At 54.5% G+C, this 21,757-nt stretch overlaps 1 protein-coding gene across 2 annotated transcripts in view; it reads right to left on the reverse strand.

Moving 5' to 3' along the window:
• UHRF1 (ubiquitin like with PHD and ring finger domains 1) overlaps positions 1-21,757 on the reverse strand; it is a 30,933-nt gene continuing 9,176 nt past the window's right edge. For both annotated transcript variants that reach the window (XM_087425686.1, XM_087425685.1), the window contains exons 3-17: positions 20,569-20,826; positions 19,741-19,901; positions 17,530-17,745; positions 13,350-13,450; positions 13,052-13,238; positions 11,966-12,089; positions 11,772-11,879; positions 11,440-11,544; positions 10,544-10,650; positions 8,700-8,862; positions 8,490-8,627; positions 6,957-7,095; positions 6,736-6,890; positions 4,865-4,969; positions 1-1,491 (exon numbers count right to left, since the gene is read on the reverse strand). In XM_087425686.1, the coding sequence (XP_087281812.1) occupies positions 1,345-1,491; positions 4,865-4,969; positions 6,736-6,890; positions 6,957-7,095; positions 8,490-8,627; positions 8,700-8,862; positions 10,544-10,650; positions 11,440-11,544; positions 11,772-11,879; positions 11,966-12,089; positions 13,052-13,238; positions 13,350-13,450; positions 17,530-17,745; positions 19,741-19,901; positions 20,569-20,826 (2,214 nt within the window). In that variant the 3' untranslated portion in view covers positions 1-1,344. The remainder of the gene's footprint in view (positions 1,492-4,864; positions 4,970-6,735; positions 6,891-6,956; positions 7,096-8,489; positions 8,628-8,699; positions 8,863-10,543; positions 10,651-11,439; positions 11,545-11,771; positions 11,880-11,965; positions 12,090-13,051; positions 13,239-13,349; positions 13,451-17,529; positions 17,746-19,740; positions 19,902-20,568; positions 20,827-21,757) is intronic.

A 21,757-nucleotide genomic window follows, 5' to 3' on the forward strand; every position in this document is an offset into this window, starting at 1 on the left:
TGCATTTGTAAAAGACATTTATTCTGAGCCTAAAATCGGGACAAAGAACATCGAACTTTCTAGAAAAAGCCTACACAGAATCCTGTTGTTTCTTCCTAATCCATTAACGACCTAATAATAAGGAGGAAAAACGAAAAAAAAACCTTGTAAAACCATATTGCTCCAGTTTGTCTGCAGTGATGGGATTTAAAAATATTCCTGTTCTATTGAGGTATGGCTGCAAACTTTGGTCAAGTTAGAGAAATTAACAAATCATTCCGAAAAATTACAAAAAAAAAAACAAAGAACAAAACGAAACCCTAAGTTATAGCTTTCTCAGTACATATACAGTAACTACAAAAAAATTTCATCTTGCAAAAGTGTTTATTTAAAAAAAAAAAAAAAAAATTCCTCGTTCTTCTCCATTGGCGGGTTGCAAATTTAATTAAGGCTGAACAGAAGTCAGACACTCACCCGGGGTCGGGGAGAACTGGCTGACCACAGTTTGAGAATGTGGCTGGCTAGCATTTTTGACAATTCAGTGCTAAAAAAGAGCCCCGTGTTTAGAAAGAAAGAAAGAACCAAAGGCACTTGGACATGGCTTCGTGTGTCTGCTTCCGTGGCATTCCAGATGGGACAGCGCGAGGCTGCACACCCGGCCCCACGGAGATGCGAGTCCAGCGGAGGTAGTTTCTGGATGGCCTCAACTCTGCTCACAGGCACCAGGGACCCGGGCTCCGCGGACGGGTCTCTGACATGAGAGCAGACCGGTGGCGGTGGCTTTGAGGCCAGAGTTTTAACTGAGCTGCACACAATTGTTCCCCTTTTCCTTTTGACACATTGCTGATGGATGGCGGGGGGACCAGAGCACCAGGATGCCACCACCAGGCAGCAGCTCACTGGGTTTTAGGCGACATTAAGCTGCCAGGAAGGTGTGCGCACTGGCACCTTTGAGGGCCAAACCCACAAACCTTGAAAAGATTGTTCTAGGCAGCCGGACGCCCTCTCGCTAGTCGGCGGCCGGAACTTTTGAGAACTTGACGCTGAGAACCTCAGCAGCCTTCGTGTCAAGTCGTGGCTGATTCCATCTCCAGAAACAGAAATGTTTTGTTGTTTATTGCTGATAACCTGCAGGCTTCGTATTTCTTCAAAATCAAACACGGAGGAGTCCCAACTTTCTTTCTTTGAGCCGTAATACAAATTCCGAGAGACTTATAGATTAAAAAAAAAAAAACCAGGAAGACAAGGCTTTCTAGGGAGTGGAGGAAAACTACATGTTTAAGTTAAGCCCACTAAAAACAGAATCGTGGCCGAAGACCCCTGGGATACGTTTTAAGAAAACGCCCAGCGAGAAGTGCTTGAAGATCACCGTCCGTTGCCGTAGCCGGGGAAGAGCTGGTTGAGGACGGCCTGCAGCGGCTGGTTCACCTGCATGGCGTAGCTGCGGCCCAAGTCGTAGCGGCAGGCAGGGCAGCTAAACACTTGGGCCTTGAAGGATCGGTCCAGACAATCCTGCAAGAGAGAGTGGACAGGTGAGAAGTGCCACCCACTGTCCCCGGGCACGGAGGCAGGAGAAATCACTGACTTCTCACAGGGTTCAGAGGTCCCTCCTGACCCTCGGTCTCACTTTCTACCACTGGCCGCCCATCACCAGCGTGATCTCCCCAGAGCCCCTCAGACTCCAAGCTCATCCTGGTCCCCAGGTCTTTGTACTTGCAGGTCACGTCACCTCACGAGTTTGTCCTCTGGCTCTCTGATCACTCATGCCTCAGCTCAAGTCACCTCCTTACAGGGGTCTTCCCTGACCCCCTGGAATATCAGAAGCTGCTCCGCCATGGCTAGTCCTACCACCTTGCCCTGCCTGCCTTTAAACGCCATCTTCTGCCTTCTGGAACGGTGTTGTTCACTAACGTGCTTGTGTGTAATAGGCCGGACGCTCCCCGCGGCATGGGGTGGCGTCTTGTTGACCCTCCCACCACCAAGCACAGGATGTGACATACAGGAGGCGCTCCATAAATGTGTCAAGGAGAAAACGAAGGAATTCCAGCGCTGAGCCAGACTTCTGGGCTCAAAGTTAATTCTCAACCCAGCGATGCCTGGGCAAGACAGTCAGGTGTGGACAGAGTTGCAGGGCGGACGGGCCCTGGAGAGCCAGCATCCCAATCAGAGGAACGGGGGACACCAACCACGTGGCCAGAGACAATGTGCACGGGTACGTGGACACCTGCACAGGTGCGCATGCCTAAAGGCTGGCACCAGGTGACTGGGTGAGGGGCTCAGTGTAACACGGGGGACGGCCTATGGACGCCATGGCACATCCGCCCGTGGGGCGCAGGCTGCGGGTTTCGTTTCCTGTTGTGAAAACTCCTGAGTTCTTTCTTCAATACAAAGTCTAGTTTTGAATCCAGAGACGAAAGGTAGTTCTTTCTTTTTTTTTTTTTGTGAGGAAGATCAGCCCTGAGCTAACATCTATTGCCAATTCTCCTCCTTTTTTTTCTCCCCAAAGCCCCAGTAGATAGTTGTATGTCATAGCTGCACATCCTTCTAGTCGCTGTATGTGGGACGTGGCCTCAGCATGGCCGGAGAAGCGGTGCGTCGGTGCACGCCTAGGATCCAAACCTGGGCCGCCAGTAGCGGAGCGTGCACACTCAACCGCTAAGCCACATGGCCGGCCCGAAAGGTAGTTCTTTCTGCTCAGGACAACAAGATTTGGGTCAACCTTCAAAATCAGGTTTGGGACTTCTGCGTTAGTCACAACAGCCAAAAAGTGGGAGCATTCAAGTATCCATGGACAGATGATGGATAAACACAATGTATCCATCCAGAAAATGGAATATTACGTGGCCATGAAAAGGACGTAAATCCTGACAACTGCTCCAGTGTGGAAGGACCTTGAGGACATGATGCTCAGTGAGATAAGCCAGACATAGAATGACAGACACTGTGTGATCCACTCACAGGAGGTCCCTAGAGGAATCACATGCACAGAGACAGAAAGTAGATGGTGGGGCCAGGGGCTGGGGGAGGGGACAGGGAGTCAGTGTCTCATGGGGACAGAGTCTCAGTTTGGGAACGTGGAAAGTTCTGGAGACGGATGGTGGGGATGGTGGCACAACAATGTGAATGTGCTTCAGGCTGCTAAGCTGTGCACTTAAAAATGGTTATGATGGTGAATTTTATGTGTATTTTACTTCAGAAGAAGCATTTTCTACTAGAATAAAAAAAATCAGGGGCTGGGACAGCTGGGTGGAGCCGTTTTCTCATAACCCTCAGACGCTGACCTGTGAGATGTGACAACTGTCACATGGACAGACAGGACCGACACGTGAAGGCCAGCAGCCTCCTCCTTCCCAGCATCAGCACTTTAACGACACGTGTGACCCCCTGGGATGCCTGGTCCCCGAAATCCCAGGGGTCGGTCCCCTGCCCCAGTGCCAGCCAGGCCTGGCCTTCTGCAAGGTCCCCGCACCGCCCACCCCCACCTCCCCCGCAGCCGCCCAGAAAGGGGCTGCTCTGCCCCTTTTCACCGAGGTCGACAGGCTCAGAGCAGTCAGGTGGCTTTTCAAGGTTGCATGGCCGGGAGGAGCAGAGCCGGGGGACAAACCTGGGCCGCTGACCCCCAAGACGCGCCCTCCCCACTTCTGACAAGCCTCTGAGCCTCTCCTCGGCCTCACAGCCTCGGGGCACATGAGCATCCCTCCCCGGCCACACAGCTGAAGGGTCTCAGGCCTCCCCGGGTCTGACAGCTGACACGGTGGCCAGGCCGAGAGCAGAGCTGGTGCAACTCAGAGACCAGGGGTGACCGGGGGCAGGGACAGTCCCTTCCACCACTGTCTGCCTGCGCTGCCCACAGTCCTCCTGATCAGCTCCGGCCAGATGACACCAAAGAAACCATCCACCAGACCAGGGCTTCCCAACTGGGCGGTCCTGCCCCTAGGGTACACTGGGCCATGTCTGGGGACATCTGTGGCTGTCACACTGGGGAAGCTGCTGCCATTGAGTGGGTGGGGGCCAGGGATGCTGCTCAGCCCCCCACAGCGCCCAGGACGGCCCCACAAAGAATGACCGGGCCAGATGTCACGGTGCCGGGGGCAGACCCTGGTCTAGCCCAACCTCAGCCTCTCTCGGTCTCTCTTTCAATCATATTGTCTCCCTCCCGAGACTGACCACGGCCAGAGCCTGCAGCCCTACCAAGCAGCCCACCTCCCCAGCCCCTCATACCCCACAGGCCTCGGCTGCTCCCACCTGCCTGCCTGTCCAGGCTTCTGCACACGCCGTTCTGCCGCCCTGGGACGCTGCCCCGAGTCCCTTTCCGGTGGCAACCCAATGCCACCTCCTCCAGGAAGGCTTCCTTCCTGCTCCTCTGGGGGGCTTCCATCCCAGCCCACAGCCCACTTAATAATCATTACTACGACTAGACCAGGACTGTAGCCCATTCTCTCCCACCCTGGATCCCCAGCCACGTAAGAGGCTGGGAGAGAATGTTCCAGAAGGAGGTGGGAACCAGCGAACGGCTTGTAAGGCAAGCAGGCGACGGCCTGCTGAAGGCACAGCAGGGGCCGGTGTGGCTGCAGGTCACAGGGGAGGGGACACTGGAGTTCAGGGCAGAGGGAGGGCCAGCCCAGGCGGGCTGGCGGCAGGGGCAAAGAGTTTGTGTTTGAGCCCGGGGGGCACGGGAGGGCAAGGGGCAGGCGAGTGGGGTGATGGGAGACTGTGGCAATCGAGGCCACCCAGAAAACAGACATGGCGCTGCAAAGGGCCGGGAGCCCGGGAGCCTGGGAGTGTGCAGAAGCCAAGCCAACACACCCATGGCAGCAGTGGTGGGTGCACAGCAGCGGGAGGTCAGATCATCCTTCCGGAACCTTCCCACAGCCAAGCCTCTCACCTTGCACACGTTGTGCTGGCACACGGTCGTGATCGGGCGGAACACCAGCTCCTGGCAGCAAATACACTGGAAGGTCTCCTCCACCTTACTCAGGAATTTCTGAAACTGGAGAAGAGCGCACGTCAGGCCGGCAGGGCTCCATCCGCCAGGATGACGGCCGCCCCGGTGGAACCCTCTGGAAACGGCGGCTCCCTGCTCAGTACCTGTCCTGGGTCCCCTCCTGCATCCCCGCCCCCACCCCAGCAGGCAGGAGCCGATGTGACCTCATCTGAAGGTGTTCTAGAAGAGAGCCGGCCAGGGTCCCGGCCGCGACTAGCCAGCACAGGGCACCGCCAGGCTCGGGGTCTAGACGGCGCCTGATCAGCCGTTCTCTCGGGGCGCGGATTTCGATCCTTCAATGAATAGGCGCTGAGCCTCCTGTGTGCCACCCAGGCACCAGGCTCCAGCAGAGGAGGAAACAGAAGGAACCCCTGCCCTCTCGGAGCCTGGAGCCCAGGGGGGAGACAAAGACAGGTAAAGACGGAACTGTCACAGCAGGGCTGGCGAGGACAGCAGGGAGCCAGGGAGGGCCACCCCGAGCACAGGCAGCCGGAGAATGCACCACGGAGAAGGTGACCAGAAGGATGGGGGCCAGCTGAATCACAGAGCCCCCAAGGTGTCTGAGTCCTAATCTGGGCAGCTGTGTACACAGCACCTTCCACGGCGAAAGGGACTTTGCAGATGGGTTAAGGCCCCCGAGATAGGGGACGATCCTGCATCCCCGGGGGCCCAGTGTCACCACAGGGTCCTCATCAGAGGGAGGAGAAGGGTGAGAGGCAGAGAGAGACAGGAGACGCTGCGCTGCGGGCTGTGCAGACGGAGGAAGGGGCCCTGAGCCCAGGACGCGGCCTCTAGAAGCTGGAAAAGGCAGGAGACGGTTCTCCCCGGAGCCTCCAGAGGACCAGCCCTGCCCACACCTGGATTGTAGCCCCTAAAGACTCATGGCTACAGGAGCCACAAGGAACTGACACGGGGTAGACAGGCAGGAGGGCTGGGGGGGAGGCGCTCCAGGCAGAGGCCCTGTGAGGGGGTGACCAGGAAGAGTCCAGAAGGAGAGAGCGTGGGCAGTAACGGGCAGATCAGCCAGGGCTCGAGGGTTTGGGTTTAACTCAGAGTGAGCCAAGGAGAGCCAGACCCCACCAGGCGGGGACGGTGGCCAGAAAAGACTGAGCCACCCAGTGGCAGTGACCCCACTCAGGGCAGCAGGATCACAAAAGGACAGCCCTGGTTTAGCGGTTCCTCAAAACCTGAACACAGAAAGACCACAGACCCAGCAATCCCACTTCTGGGTCTATACCTAAGAGAAGTGAAAGCAAGGTCTTGAAGAGATGTTTGCACACCCGTGTTCGCAGCAGCCCAAAAGGTGGAAACACCCCAAGTGACCACGGATGGATGACGGATACACACGATGTGCTCCATCCACATGCTGGAATATTACTCAGCCATGAAAAGGAAGGCGATTCTGACACCTGCTCCAACGTGGATGGACCCCGAGGACATGACGCTCAGTGACGTGAACCAGACACAGAAGGACAGACACTGTGTGATCCCCTCACAGGAGGCCCCTAGAGGAGTCACATCCACAGAGACAGAAAGTGGATGGTGGGGCCAGGGGCTGGGGGAGGGAAGGGGAGTCAGTGTTTCATGGGGACAGAGTCTCAGTCTGGGAAAATGGAAAGTTCTGGAGACGGATGGTGGGGATGGGTGCACAACAGTGTGAATGTGCTTCATGCCACTGAGCTGTGCACTTAAAATGGTGAAGATGGTGAACTTCACGTTCTCTCTCTTTTACCACAATTTTAAAACACGAAGAGCATGAGTGGGGGGCTCACCGGGCCGTCTTTGAGGGCCTTCAGGATCTCGGCCCACAGCTTCGCGTTGCTCCTGTCTTCCTTGATGAGGCTGTTCTGCTGGGCCGTGAGGCTGTAGGGCTCCACCCTGGTTTTCTTGGGGGTGCCTCGCGGGGACCCGGCGCCGTTCTTGCCACCTGGGACGGAGCAGAGCGGTGAGAGCCGGCCCCGAGCGCCCGCACGGCCGGCGCGGAGACACCCACCTGCCGACTTGCTCTTCCGCTTGCCCTTCCGGGGGGACGTGAAGCCCTCCTCCTCCTCCGCCGGCTCCTCCTCCCCCGCCTCCTGCTTGCTGTTCTCCTTCTCCTTCCGGGCCAGCGCCTCCAGGTAGCCCTCCGGGTACTGCGTGCGAGGGGGCGAGACCCGGCGTGAGGGGCGGGCTGGAGCGGGGTCCTCCTCGGGGGCCCCCGGCTCCCCCGCCCCCTCCCTCCTACCCTCACCTCACCGTGACACCCACTCAGGCCCCAGACTCTTCAACTCTTTCTACCCGACTCCGAGCTCAGCTCAGAGGCCGCCACTTAACTGCGGAGCCTGATGCGAAATGCTGAGCATCTGACCCAGCAAACCAGACAGTCTTATCTTCACGATTTTGATTGGGGGTATGCAAAAAACTTTTCCCCACGAGGGGCCTGGTGGTAAATACTCGCGGCTTGGTGGGGACACAGCTCTGCCGTGGCCCTAAAGCAGCCACAGCCCCTATGTGGATGAAGGAGCCAGACAGGGCCCCAAGAGAACTTCATTTACAAATAAGTGGCCCCAGGGCCTTAGCTCGGCCAACTGATTTTGAGGCATCCTGGGCTCCGCCAGTCCTCACAGGCCTCGTTTGACTGTAACCCCACCCCTAAGGCACCTACGAGCCTGTGTGACTCTCCAACGTCACATGGAGAAATCTTTGAGCTTCTTCAGCCACGCTAAGTTGCAACGAAGACTGAAGTCATAACTAAATGTCCTACTCCCACTGGACGCTGCTGTTTCAGTCCCAAGGCTATTTTTTCCCCCTGTTCCTCAACTTCTGGAATTCCCTGTGACACGAACATTATGTTCAAAAGACAACTCTTCGTGACCCCAGGGGGTGGGCGCGGACTGACTCTCAATAGCAATTAAGATGCCTTAAATAGCCCCAGCACGCGCTATCAGCTGTAAAGCCAGCCCCCGTAAGGAGCAGAAAACACCATAATTATGGTGCACAACAGCCGTCTTCCCACACTGGGGGAAACCTGGGAAGATGGAAGATTGTGCTGCCGTAAAGAGGCGAGGGGCTGCGGGGAGGGACCCTTATCTGTACATCTAGCCTCTCTGCCTCTGCGTCCCCGTGCTCGGGTGGTTGCTTTCTGCTTCTGCGGAGGGCGCAGGGGTGAGGAGCAGAGAGAAGCAATCGAGAGAGGAGAGGGGCCACAGCAGAGGCGAGACCAGATTGCAGATGTACGTCGGACCCGCTCCTCTCCTAACAGCCCCGTCAGGAAGCCCGGCTCCCGACTCCGGGACTGTGCGCCCACACGCGGACACTCGCCCGCCCCTGGGAGCCGCCGGCCGACGCGTCTGCAGGCGCGGCCAGCCCTGCGCCTGGGAAGCGCTTTGGACGAGAGCAGCGGGGAGAGCTTTGGCTGGCTGCTCACTGCCCAGTGCTCCCTGGGCCCTCTCCCGCCAGGGACCGGCCAGAAAGACGAGGCTGAGGGCAGGACGGCGGGGGCTCCGGGTCGCGCAGGGATGAGGCGCCGGGCCGCCCAGGGGCGCACCTGCATGGTGAGCCCTAGCTTCTTGATCCGGTCCTTGCCCTCCCTGGTCCAGGGCCCGGGCTCCGTGTCGTCCCTCCGCAGGAGGTAGCGCCACACCAGGAAGCCGGACTTCCCCTTCTCCGGCCAGTACCGCACGACCTGCGGGAGCGGACACCGTGTCAGGGACATGGGGGACCGGGGGACCCGGGACGCGCGGGGCGGGGCGCCCACCTTGTAGATGCCGTCGTAGCGGTTGCCCTCGGTGGGCGCGTACTTGCTGTGCTTCCGGCCCTTCACGTTGCGCACCACGCGCACCGGCTTCCCCGACCGCCAGTCCTTGGCCTCGGCCCCTTTGCGGTCGTTGATGGGGGCACTGCAGTTGAGAGCCAGCGCCCTGCGGGGAGAGCGGGGACCACGCGCTGGAGGAGGCGGGAAGGGCCCTCCCGGGGTTTCAGAGGGCGCCGGCGCTGCCCACCGCGGGCCTCCAGAATTGGGCCATAGTAAACTCCTGTTGCTTTAAACCTCCCAGCGTGTGGGATCCTGTTACTGGAGCCACAAGACACTGACACACCACGTGGGGAAGATGCCACCAAGAGAAAACAAGGAGATGTGCAAACATGGGCCCGGGGACGGGTCTGTCCCACACAGGGCACAGGGCCTGGGGCAGGGGACCGGGGGTCAGGCTCTGCACTCTGGTGCAAGGGTGCCTCTTCCTCGTGTGGAAGAGCCACCACCACGCAGCTGTTCTCCACGGACAAACAGCACCTTTTAAAGGACGCATTTCTTAGTCTTGTGTCCAGATTTTTTTTTTTTTTTTTTTTTTTTGCTGAGGAGGATTGGCCCTGAGCTAACATCCGTGCCCCTCTTCCTCTACTTTATATGTGGGACGCCGCCACAGCATGGCTTGATGAGCAGTGTGTAGGTCCGCGCCTGGGATCCGAACCTGAGAACCCCAGGCCGCCAAAGCAGAACGCGCACACTTAACCGCTATGCCACCGGGCTGGCCCCTTGGGTCCAGAATATTACCACTTAATGTTAGTTCCTGAGGTTTTCTGAAAACAGGATTTTTAATAGCTACTTAAATTAACCTATGCCACTAGACAAATAAACGTACGATGAACCCTCCCTCTTTATAAAATAGATATTTAGTTCCTGATATTTTCCTGTTTTAGATAACAGTATGATAAATATTACGACACCTGGAATTTTCACCTCCCTATCTCTCATAAACACACTTTCAAAGCAGAATCGTAAGGTCACGAGTAAGAACATTTCAATGCTCTTCATACACACAGGCAAAGAGCTTTCCAGAAAGATGGTACCAATTTGTATTTCTGCCAACAGTGGAACACTAGTCCACGACTCGGCATTTCTACATATTTTAGAATTTTTGGCCAATTTTACAGGGGAAATGAATAGTATCTCACCAGTGTTTCAATTTGTATTTCTTTGATTACTAAAACTAAACAATTTTTCATGGTGTTTGGAGATTTCCTTTTCTTTTGCGAGTGATTTGCAAGTTCTTTGCTTCTATTAGTTTTTATTGATTTGCCACCGCTCTTTACATATAAGGACATAACCATGATGTGTCATGTTTGTTGCAGACTTTTCCCCCAAACAGCCATCTGCTTCTCATTTTACTTACAGGTTTTATTGACACAATTTATAATACGTAGGTCATCAAATCTCTGTCTTTTCCTTTGGGCTTTATGATGCTTTTTATGCTTAAAGCCCTTGTCCGTCCTGCAATCGGGGGTCAGCAAACTCCGGCCCACCGCTTGGTTTTACAAATAAAGTTTTATTAGCACACAGCCATGCTCATTCATTTACATACACTCTGTGGCTGCCTCCGTGCTATGACGGCAGAGTTAAAAGGCTGCAACAGAGACTATGCGGCCCGCAAAGCCGAAAACATTTATTACCTGGGCTTTCAGGGAGAAAGTTTGCTTAATGCATCCGAATGACTCACAAGTCTTTAGCAGACAGAGAAAGGACCCCCCTCCCCACTGGGTAACCACCAGAGGACGAGCCACAAGCATGCTGGTAAAGAAACAAGAAAACCAGTTTCTGCGAACCTGTTGGTGTTGGTGAGTTTCTGATCACAAGACTGTTCCGCAGTCCGCTTGTTGCCAGAAAGATCTCGACCACCACTACCTGTGTAGGTGAAAGAATTCCCGTTGTCCTGAAACAGAGAAGAAGGCCAGGCTGAACCCTCCACGCAGGGGAGAGAGACCCCACTGAAAACAAACCCACACACACCCGCTAGCATGTCAGCTGTCAAAGAAACAGACGGTAACAAGCGATGGCGAGGCGGGGGAGAAATTGGAGCCCTGTGCACGGTGGGTGGGAATTAGAATGGTGCAGCCGCTGTGGGAAACAGGGAGGTTCCTCAAAAACTTCAAAAGAACTACCATAGATCCAGCAACCCTACTTCTCGGTATAGACCCAAAAGAATTGAAAACAGGATTTTGAAGAGATATTTGCACACGTGATTCCTAACGGCTAAAACACGGAAACAAACCAAATGTCCACGGATGGATGAGTGGAAAAACGTGTCCATCCACACACTGGAATATTACTCAGCCTTGAAAAGCAAGGACATCCTGACACCTGCTCCAGTGTGGATGGACCTGGAGGACATGACGCTCAGTGACATGAGCCAGACACAGAAGGACAGACACTGTGTGATTCCCTCACAGGAGGCCCCTAGAGGAGTCACATCCACAGAGACAGAAAGTGGATGGTGGGGCCAGGGGCTGGGGGAGGGGAGGGGAGTCAGTGCTTCATGGGGACAGAGTCTCAGTTTGGGAAGATGAGAAAGTTCTGGAAACGGATGGTGAGGACGGTGGCACAACAACGTGAATGCGCTTAATGTCGCTGAGCTGTGCACTTAAAACGGTGAAGATAGTAAACTGTATATTTCGTGTATTTACCACAATTAAAAAATAAATCAGACAAGCCCCGCACTCACCACGTCGTCCTCGTAGCCCCCAGCCAGGACCAGGGAGTACGCCCCGTCGTTGCTCCGGCCGTGGATGCCCGCCACGTGAGGCCGATGGACCCCCGACTCGCTGACCTGCGGAAACCGCCGAGAGATAAATGGCACCTTCCGGACTGGCTGCTACAGAAAACCCCAACCCACCTCCTCCCTGCCGCCTTCAAGCCGGCGGCCTGACTTCATCGAACGCGCTCGCCCTACACGAAAAGGAGCTGGTGTGAATTCCAGCCCTGCCACCTGCTCGAGGGGTGGCCCTCGCCCAGGTGGAGGGGCTTCTGGAGGAGCTCCTGGACGTTTGCAGGTACCTGGACTCGGAACCTCCACATGGTGCCCACGGGGATCCCGGGGATGGGTCCGTAGTGGTTGGACGGGACGATGGTGCACTCCTTGGTGCGCCCCACGCACGCCATGCCCTGTCCATTCCAGAAACAGAGAGGATGGTGTCAGCGCTTACGGGGGGGCAGGCGGCCGGGGGCGCAGGCGCGGAGGCCCCCCTCACCTTGCCCCAGTCCCGCTGTGAGGACGATGTGGCCGACGCCATCTTCGCCTTCTTCTTACTCTCTTTCAGCTTCTCCCCCGCCAGCACCACCTCGCTGGCGTCATTCCGACACTCGGGGCAGTACCTGTGACAACGGGGACGTCACCTCCTGTCCTTGGCCCACCCCGCTCCCTCTGGCCCCGCGCTCCGGCTCCTTCATGCTCCTGCCATCCTGTGCTGTCCAAGATGGGAAGCAGGGAGGGTATTTAAACTTAAATTCATTAATTTTTTTTTTTTTTTTTTTTTTTTTGCTGAGGAAGATTGGCCCTGGGCTAACTTCTGTGCCCATCTTCCTCTACTTTATATGGGATGCCGCCGCAGCATGGCTTGATGAGCAGTGCATTGGTCCACGCCCAGGGATCCGAACCTGCGAACTCCGGGCCGCCACAGCAGAGAGCACGCACTTAACCACTACGCCACCGGGCCGGCCCCATAAATTCATTAAAATTAAATAAGAAATCCAGTTCCTCGTCATACGTGCCACGTCCAAGTGCCCCGTGGTGACGTGTGGCGAGTGGCGACCACAGTGGACAGCGCAGAGCGAGAACACGTCCACCGTCACAGAACAGTCTACTGGACAGCAGACGTTGCCCCGTCTCCCACTGGGAATGTCACGGCGCCTCCCAACCATGGGGGTGAACCCGGCTGGGGTGTGGGCACCTTCTCACTGCCGTGACTCAGTTTCCCCATCTCCACAAGGCGGGCGTGAACAGTAGCCACCTCTGAGTTGTCGTGACAACTCTGTTAGCAGGTCAGGGTCCTCAGACCAGAGCCGAGCGCATCACGACCTTCCTTATCCACGTTGGCGGTTACCGGTACGAGCGCCAAGAGTGTCGTGGCCAAGAGGATGCTCTTTGGGGACGCAGGGACGCCTGGCTCTCCCTTCTGACCTGCCCAGTCCCCTTCCCTGTGGTCACCTGAGGCCTGGGCCACACGTGGGCACAGGAAGGCTCCCTCGTCCCACTTGTGTTACTGCCCTTGTGTCAGCCTCCTTTCTTGGCGCCACGCGGCCCCTGACCCGAGCCCGTCTCCGGGGCGTCCACTCACCACTCGTCCTCCTTGGGGATGCTGCTGAGGGGCGGGCAGAGGCAGTATATGTGGAAGGCCATGTCGCACTCGTCACACAGGAGCTGCTTATCGGGGTCCTGCTTGCCCCCGCACAGGTGACAGGCGCACACCCGGCACGTCTTGCTCTCATCGTCCTTGCAGTGCTTACAGGAGGGCCCACTCTTCCCTGGACATGGGGGGCCGGGGTCAGCTTGGGCGGGGCCGGCCCAGCAGAGACGGGGCAGGAGACCCCCCACGCCCGACGTGGGGGACCCCAACGGGCAGAATCAGAACTCACTTCTCAGCGGGTTGTCGACCACGGGGCTCCCCTCGCCCGGGCGCTCGATCTTGAAAACTTCGTCCACGAAGATGATCCGACAGTCGTTGAGAGAATTATCCCTGTGAGAGACGAGCCGTTAGAACGTTCCGGAAGGCCGGCCCCACCCGGTGTCTCAGAGGGGACTTTGCCACCTAACACGTTCTCAGAGCACGTGAACACCTCTGGTCCTAATTACACCAGATAAGAGGCTTCTCCGGGCCCTGTGCTTTACCCCCTTTGCCAACTCAAGTCCTGCTAAACCAGAAACAAGATGAAAACAGGATATAAACCAGAGTTCCGTTACGCGACACACTGCAGAGAATAAGATCTAACCTTTGGGCAGCAAGGCCGACGAAACAAGACCCCACGTGCCGAAACCATAAAGGTGAATTCAATTTGCCTACATCAAAACACAAAAGCTGGGGCTGGCTCCGTGGCTTAGCGGTTAAGTGCGCGCGCTCTGATGCTGGCGGCCCGGGTTCGGATCCCGGGCACACCCCAAGGCACCACTTCTCCGTCCAACCCGAGGCCGAGTCCCACGTACAGCAACTAGAAGGATGCGAACCTATGACATACAACTATCTACTGGGGCTTTGGGGGGAAAAAAGATGAATAAATAAAATCTTTAAAAAAAAAAAAAAAAACACAAAAGCTCCTTTAAGTTAAAATGACGCCCAGGGATCAATCCGACATCTACGGCGGCAACGTTTGGTGGAAATCGAATGCGAGCCACAAACACGCACCACATGTGTAATTCTATGTTCTCTAGTAACCGTGTTCAAAAAGCAGAAACAGACGGAATCGATTTGAATATTTTATGTAACCCACTGTACCCAAAATATTATTTCAGCATGTAATGAATATTAAGGAATTGTGAATGAGCTATCTCGCGTTCCTTTTCGGCACTAAGTCTTCGAAATCTGGTGTGTATTCTTCCCTGCACGTCTCAACATGTACTGGGCACATGTCAAGACCCCAGCAGCACACGTGGCTGTGGAACGAGACAGCGCAGGTGCAGATCCACCTGCCGGTTCATAGAAAACCCGGGGACAGAGGAAGTCAGGAAATCACACCAGGAGGATGCAGACAGCAAACAATTTATTTGTGGAGGAGGCCTGGTTGTGTAGAATCTGCCTCCTCCACAAATAAATTGTTAAGGAAAAGGAGAAAAAAAGAAAAAGACAGGAGACCTAAAGATAAAAGAGATTTCAAAGATATATATCGATCTAAATGAAATCTATGGACATTACTTAGATCCTGCTCAAACAAATGGTCAAAAAATAAAAGTGAGGGGCTGGCCCGGTGGCGCAAGCGGTTAAGTGCTTGCGCTCCGCTGCGGCGGCCCGGGGTTCACAGGTTCGGATCCCAGGCACGCAGCAACGCACCACTTGTCAAGCCACGCTGTGGCGGCGTTCCATATAAAGTGGAGGAAGATGGGCGCAGATGTCAGCCCAGGGCCAGTCTTCCTCAGCCAAAAAAAAAAAAAAAAATCATAATGCCATCTGATATTCAATAAGTGAGAGTTAAGGGACCTAAACGGAAGAAAGGTTCCCACACTTCATTCAAAGTGGTAACACTGACACCAGAATGCCACACATTTGTATGGTAAAATCCAGAGAAACCACTCAGAAACTACACAGGGCAATACACTCACGGCTATAAATAAACCAAGACAGAATCCCAAAAAATGTTTAAGTAACCCACAGGAAAGACAGAAAAAGAGAAACAGGAAACAAATAGAAAACAAATAATAAAATGGCAGACTTAAGCCCTAACATACCAATAATGACCTTAAATGTAAATGGCCTAAATATGCCAATTAAAAGGCAAAGTCTGGCAGAGTGGATTAAAAAAACAAATGACCCAATTATATGATGTTTACAAGAAACTCACTTCAAATTCAACTATATAGGTCAGAAGTAAAAGGAGAAAAAAAGATACATCTTGTAAATATTGACTTACAAAAGAAAAAAAAGGCGTGTCAATACACACAGACACACATCTCAGATAAAGTAGTCGTCATAACAAAATTATTAGAGACAGAGAGGGACATTATAATGATAAAAGGATTATTCGACCAGGAAAACTGAACTCTCCTAAATGTGTACACAGCAAACGACAGAGCCTCACAATTATGAAGTTGAAGAGAGAAAGAGACAAATGCACGGTTACACCTGGGCACTGCGATATCTCCTCAGCAACAAACAGAAGTCTAGACAGAAAACCAGCAATTAGAAGATGTGAACAACACAATCAACCAACAGGCTCTAACTGATATAAATAGGACATTCTACCCAACAACAAAATATACCTTTTTTTTTCAAGCAACCATGGAATATTCACCAAGACAGACCCTGTTCTGGGCCGTAGAGCAAACCTCAACAAATTTAGAAAGAATGTAATCAATATATAGATTATGTTCCTTGACCATAATAAAGTCAAATTAGAAATCAGTAACAGTGGGCCGGCCCCGTGGCTTAGCGGTTAAGTGCGTGCGCTCTGCTGCCGGCGACCCGGGTTCGGATCCCGGGTGCGCACCGAGGCACCACTCCTCCAGCCGTGCTGAGGCCGCGTCCCACATACAGCAACTAGAAGGATGTACAGCTATGACAGACAACTATGTACTGGGGCTTTGGGGGAAAAATAAATAAATAAAAAAAAATCTTAAAAAAAAAAAAAGAAATCAGTAACAGAAAGACAATGTGAAAATCTCTAAACGCTTGGGAATTAAACACAACGCTCCTAAATAAGCCAGGAGCCAAAGAGGAAGTCTCAAAGGAAAGAAAAAAACAGAACTGAATAAAAAGAAAAATAGAGCACAACAAAGATACGTGAAAGGCAGGTAAGGCGGCGCTGAGAGGGAAATTCATAGCACTAAATGCTTACATTAGAAAAGAGGAAAATCTCACATCAGTAGTCTAAGTTGTTACCTCAAGATGCATGTTACTCCATGCATCTGTTCTCAATGCCCAGATGCGTGGAGGCTTCCAGTCTCAACTCCTCCTTCCCTCTACTCCAGCCCACTACCCTCCCTGCTAGGCCACAAATGCACCAGGCAGGGCCCTGCCCCAGGACCTCTGCACTTGCTGGGCCTGTGCTTAGAACACTATTGCCCAGATATTCGTGTATATATATATGATACGTACAGCGGAATTATTATTCAGCCACAAAAAGGAAGAAAATTCTGACACCTGCTACAACACGGATGAATCTTGAGGACATAATGGTCAGTGACATGAGCCAGACACAGAAAGACAGACACTGTGTGATCCCCTCACAGGAGGCCCCTAGAGGAGTCACAGCCACAGAGACAGAAAGTGGATGGTGGGGCCAGGGGCTGGGGGAGGGGACGGGGAGTCAGTGTTTAATGGGGATAGAGTTTCTGTTTGGGAAGGTGAGAAAGTTCTGGAAATCGGATAGTGGCAATGGTTGCACAACAGTGTGAATGACATAATGCCACTGAACTGTACACTGAGCAATGGTTAAGATGGTAAGTCTTCTATTATTTACACTTTAATACACACATACACAGAAGGGAGAACAGCACTTGGCAAAGATTTTCCGCAAAGGGCCAGACAACAAATATTCTCAGCTTTGCAGGCCACATGGTCCCTCTCCCAACTCCTCAACTCTGCCCTTGTCACTCTGAAGCAGCCACAGACAATTGATAACCAGATGGACGTGGCTGTGTGCCAATAAAACTTTATTTGCCCAAACAGGCAGGGGGCCGAATCTGACCTGTGGACTGCGGTCTGCTGATCCCCAATGTGGAGCGCACCCCATGTGTGTGCTGTCTTTATTTATGTGCGTGTTTATGCACACAACGTCCCTGGAAGGTGACGGAAAGAGTGATGTCTCCAGAAAGGAGAACTGGGTGACCAGGGGACAGAGGAGGATGGAGAATATTCACTGAGTGGCGTTTGGTACTTTCTGGATTTTGACACATTTGAATGTATTACCTATTTGGCAAATCTAAAACAACAAATAAAAGAGAAGGAAGCCTGACATCTCGGTCTGTTGGGGCTCCCCGGGCAGTCCCGTGAGGTGGTCAGAGCAGAAAGATCACCAGCGGCGAGCAGGGAGGAGTGGAGCCCCAGAGGGGAGGCAGGAAGGCCAGGTGGAGGCCCAGGGCCTCGCCAGGGCCCGCCGCCTCACTCACCCGAGCCGGACGTTGGCGTACAGCTCCCGCACCGTCCGCGTCTCACGCTTCCGCACGATCTCCGCATCATACCAGAAGCCTCGCTCCTTGGGGTTGTCGGGATTGTAATTAAGCATGACCACCTGGCCCGTCTCCAGCTCCTGCCACTTGAGGACGGTGCGGGCGCGAGCCCGGACGTCCCGGGGGCTCATCTGGACCACTCCGTTCTCCGGGTAGCTGGAGGAAAGAAAAGCCCATCCTCAGACCCTGCGGTCCCATCGACTTCACTCCCTCCACGGGAGACGGAAGTCGAGGCGGAAAAGGACGCACACGACCCGGGGTTGGGTCACTCCCATCACAGCTGCTCGTCAAATCCCGTCCCTGATTATCTCATTTGCTGGCATCAAAAATACTCAGGTATGGAAGACACGTTCCAATACGGAGCGTGTCATGGCTTGGAATGTGTCCCCAAAAAGATATGCTGGAGTCCTAACCCCCTGTACCTGGGAAGGGGACCTTATGTGGAAATAGGGTCTCTGCAGGTGTAATCAAGTTAAGATGAGGTCGCACTGGAGCAGAGTAGGCCCCAAATCCAGTGACAGGTGCTCTTCTGAGAAGACAGACTGAGACGCACACACAGAGAGGACACAGACATGTGAAGGGGGACAGACACTGGAGGGATGCCGCCACGAGCCGCGGACCGCGGGCCACCACCAGAGGCTGCAAGAGGCAGGAAGGATGCTCCCCTACGGAAGGATCACGGCCCTGCCGACACCTCGACTTTGGACCTCTGGCCTCCAGAAGTGTGAGAGCATAAACTCATCATAAGCCAGCCAGTCTGTGGCACTTCGTTATGGCCGCCCTAGGAAATTAATCCAGAAGGAAATCTGGGGAGGAAAAAACTTAAACTTTTTCCACATGCATGTATTAAAAGTGATTTTTGTAGAGGGACGTATGTTATTTCGTTTATGTAAATATAATACACTGAATATTAGGATACAATAGGCAGTCATTATTCTGGATACGCTGGATTATGCTGGATATACCAGCAGCCTCAAAAAAGGCATAAAATAATTGGGCTAAAAGTGTTCTATCAACAACAAAGTTAAACCTCAACTGTGAGGGGGACAATCCTAAATCTATTAAGACCAGCTGTATCGCTTGGCGCTCGTTATTTTTGCTAGTAAATCACCAAGAACAAGGGTTGCCAAACTTTTCCAGTAAAGGGCCAGACAGCAAATATTTTCGGCTTTCTGAGCTGGAAGGTCTTTGTATGAATACTCAAGTCTGCTATTACCAAGAAAGTAGTCACAGAGAATATGTAAACGAGTGGACATTGATGTGTCTGGATAAAGTTTTATTTACAAAGACGTGCGGTGGGCCGGATTCGGCCCGAGGGCCGAGTTTGCAACCCCTAACGAAAAGGATGGAAATCTTCCACTTACTGTGATTCACTCATCTGATTACTCCAGTCACTTTTACAGAGCTAAGCATGAGGATGTGCCAGAAACTGGTGTAGACAGGAGGGACCCAGCAGAGAATCGGATGAAGGGCCTGTGCACCCTAGAATGTGAGTTCCTTGCGGGTGGACAAGCTTGCCCTCTGCTATGGACTGAATTGTGTCCCCCCTCAAATTCATATATTGAAGCCCTAACCCCCAACATGACTGCATTTGTAGAGAGGGCCTTTAGGGAGGCAAGCAAGGTTAAATGAGGTCACAGGCTGGGGCCCTAATCTGATGGGACTGGTGTCCCCATAAGAGGAAGAGACACCAGAGCTCTCTCTCTTTCTGCGTGCACATAGAGAAGAGGTCACGTGAGGACACGGTGAGAAGGCAGCCATCTACAAGCCAGGCAGAGAGCCCTCACCAGGAACCAACCCTGCTGACACCTTGAACTTGGACTTCCAGCCTCCAGGACTGTGAGAGAATAAACGTCTGATGTTTCAGTCCCCCCCCATGATGGGATGCTGAGTAAGACACTCTCTGCGTTCACAGGCCCGGCACACAGTAAGCACTCAATAGATACTTGTGCGTTCTAGTAGGCGACAGATTACAAACACATAACGAGGTTTCATACGGTGATGCGTGGTATGAAAGACATACAACCGAACAATAGGGGTGGGGGCCCCCGAATCCTGATCACCGTCCCCAAGGCAGTCCCGAACTCCGGGTCCCAGACAGACAGAGCCAACGCCCCAGGTCCCCCAACCTGCCCACCCACCATGACTCACTCGTCGTATTTCACGTGATAAACCACGTCTTCTTCCGGCGTCGAGCTGGCAGTGGAGCTGCAGGGCTCGTCCTGGGACGGCGCCTTCCTCGTCACCCTGACAATCTGCGCCTCGAACCACGCCCCCATGTTGGTGTCCCGAGCATCGACGTACTCGTTGACCTGAGGGGAAAGGAACACTCTCTCATCGACCCGGGGAAGGAGCACGTGATCAGCAGAGCTGCCAAGAGCCTGGTGTGGTTCTGGGGCACCGAGGGCTTTAGGACTAGGGTGCAAACCCACCTATACGGTGCCTATGAGGGGCTTTCTGTACTGTGGGGGGCTGAGCAGCATCCCTGGCCCCCGCCCACCCAATGCCAGAACCACCCCCAGTGTGACAACCACACATGTCCCCAGATGTTGCCACATGTCCCTGGGGGCAGAATCGCCTGTCATGCGGCCCAGGGAGGCCAGAACAAACCACTTTTCCAGAGAAACTTTCTTTATGTGGAATTTCATGCTCTTAGAGGGTGGCAGTGAATTCAGAACTGTATTTTACAGGCACTGTAAGGGCCACAGAAGACACTGCAGCCCGGGACACGGGATTCTGCTTTAGGGATCAGGAAGGAATCTCTGGGGAACTGTGTGTTCCCGCCAAGGAACATTCAGGGGAGTTTCACGGCAGGACCAGGGTGCCCAGCCACAGCGATGGAGGGGACCCGGCCTGACCTCATGAGCTTGCGGCTGGGGGGCGAGCGATGATGGAGGGGCGTGGGGAGTGCTCCCCGGGGGTGCAGAGGCCGGCCAGGCGGGGGGCACGGCCAATCCCAACCCTCCGCGGGAGCCTCACCTTGTAGAGGCCCAGCTCGGTCTCGTCCCACGCATCCTCGTCCGCCAAGCTCGCCTTCGCGTCCGCCTCGCCGCTGTTGGAGGACTTGTCTGACTCGCTCTGGCCCAGGCAGCAGCCGGAGTCCGTGTCGGAGAGCTCGGAGTCCCGCTCCTTGCTGCCACCGCCGCTGGGCGGGAGCACGAGGCTCTGCCGGACCAGGAGCTGGATGGTGTCGTTGAGGCGAACGTCGTAGTCGAAGAGGGTGTGGCCGTCCTCCATCTGCAGACACAGCGGGACAAAGGTCACTCATGGACAGACATTGAGTGCGGGACACGCCGTGAGCAGAGGCCGTGAGCAGAGGCCTCCCTCTGCCTTCACGAAGCGCATGATCTAGAACAGACTGTGGGCCGATACAGCCTGTCCACTCCTGGGGGTGCACACGGTGTCCCCAGACCCTCTTGAACAAGGACGCCTTGGGTCACATGGTGAGCACACAGCATGACCCCGCCATGTGGTGGACACGCATCGGGGGTCAGAGAAGGTTTCCTTAATACTTTATGTGAACGTGCTCAATCAAGGGTGATCCTGCCCCCAGGGACACGGGGCCACGTCTGGGGACATTGGTGGTTGTCACGATGGGGGGGTGCTCCTGGCATCGAGTGGGTGGGGTCAGGGATGCTGCTCAACCCCCCACAGCGCCCAGGACAGCCCCACAGAGAGTGACCCGGGCTGATGTCCCCAGTGCCGGGGGGCAGACCCCTGGTCCACGGGAACCCAAGGAGACATCCCCCCACCGATGCTCATGAGCTTCCTCCATAAGGCTCCAGCTCTGATCTCATCTCCTAGGCAGCCTTTCTGATCCATTAACTCCACCCCTCTCTGTCAACGCCTTTATCCCGAGTCCACCCATAGTCACGTGCTGAACGGGGAGACTGCGAGATCGGCACCCCCAGGTGAGACCCGGCAGGCGTAGGCGGAGTCTGTCTTCTGAGCCGCATCCCTATGCACAGAAGGCCAAGGGGTCATCTTTTACTAGAAACTGTGCCATGGCCCCCCACCAGCACCGACAAGGACCCTCAAGGGCATTTTGTTCTACCCAGATGTCCCCAAAGCAGGTCTCTGCCCTCAGCACTGCAGACACAGGGGCTGGATCATTCTCTGTGGGGCCATCCTGGGCGCTGTGGGGGCTGAGCAGCATCCCTGGCCCCCA

Source organism: Ceratotherium simum, chromosome 39 (genome assembly GCF_057802395.1).
Source record: "Ceratotherium simum simum isolate JZ-2026a chromosome 39, ASM5780239v1, whole genome shotgun sequence".
Classification (NCBI taxonomy): Eukaryota; Metazoa; Chordata; class Mammalia; order Perissodactyla; family Rhinocerotidae; genus Ceratotherium; species Ceratotherium simum.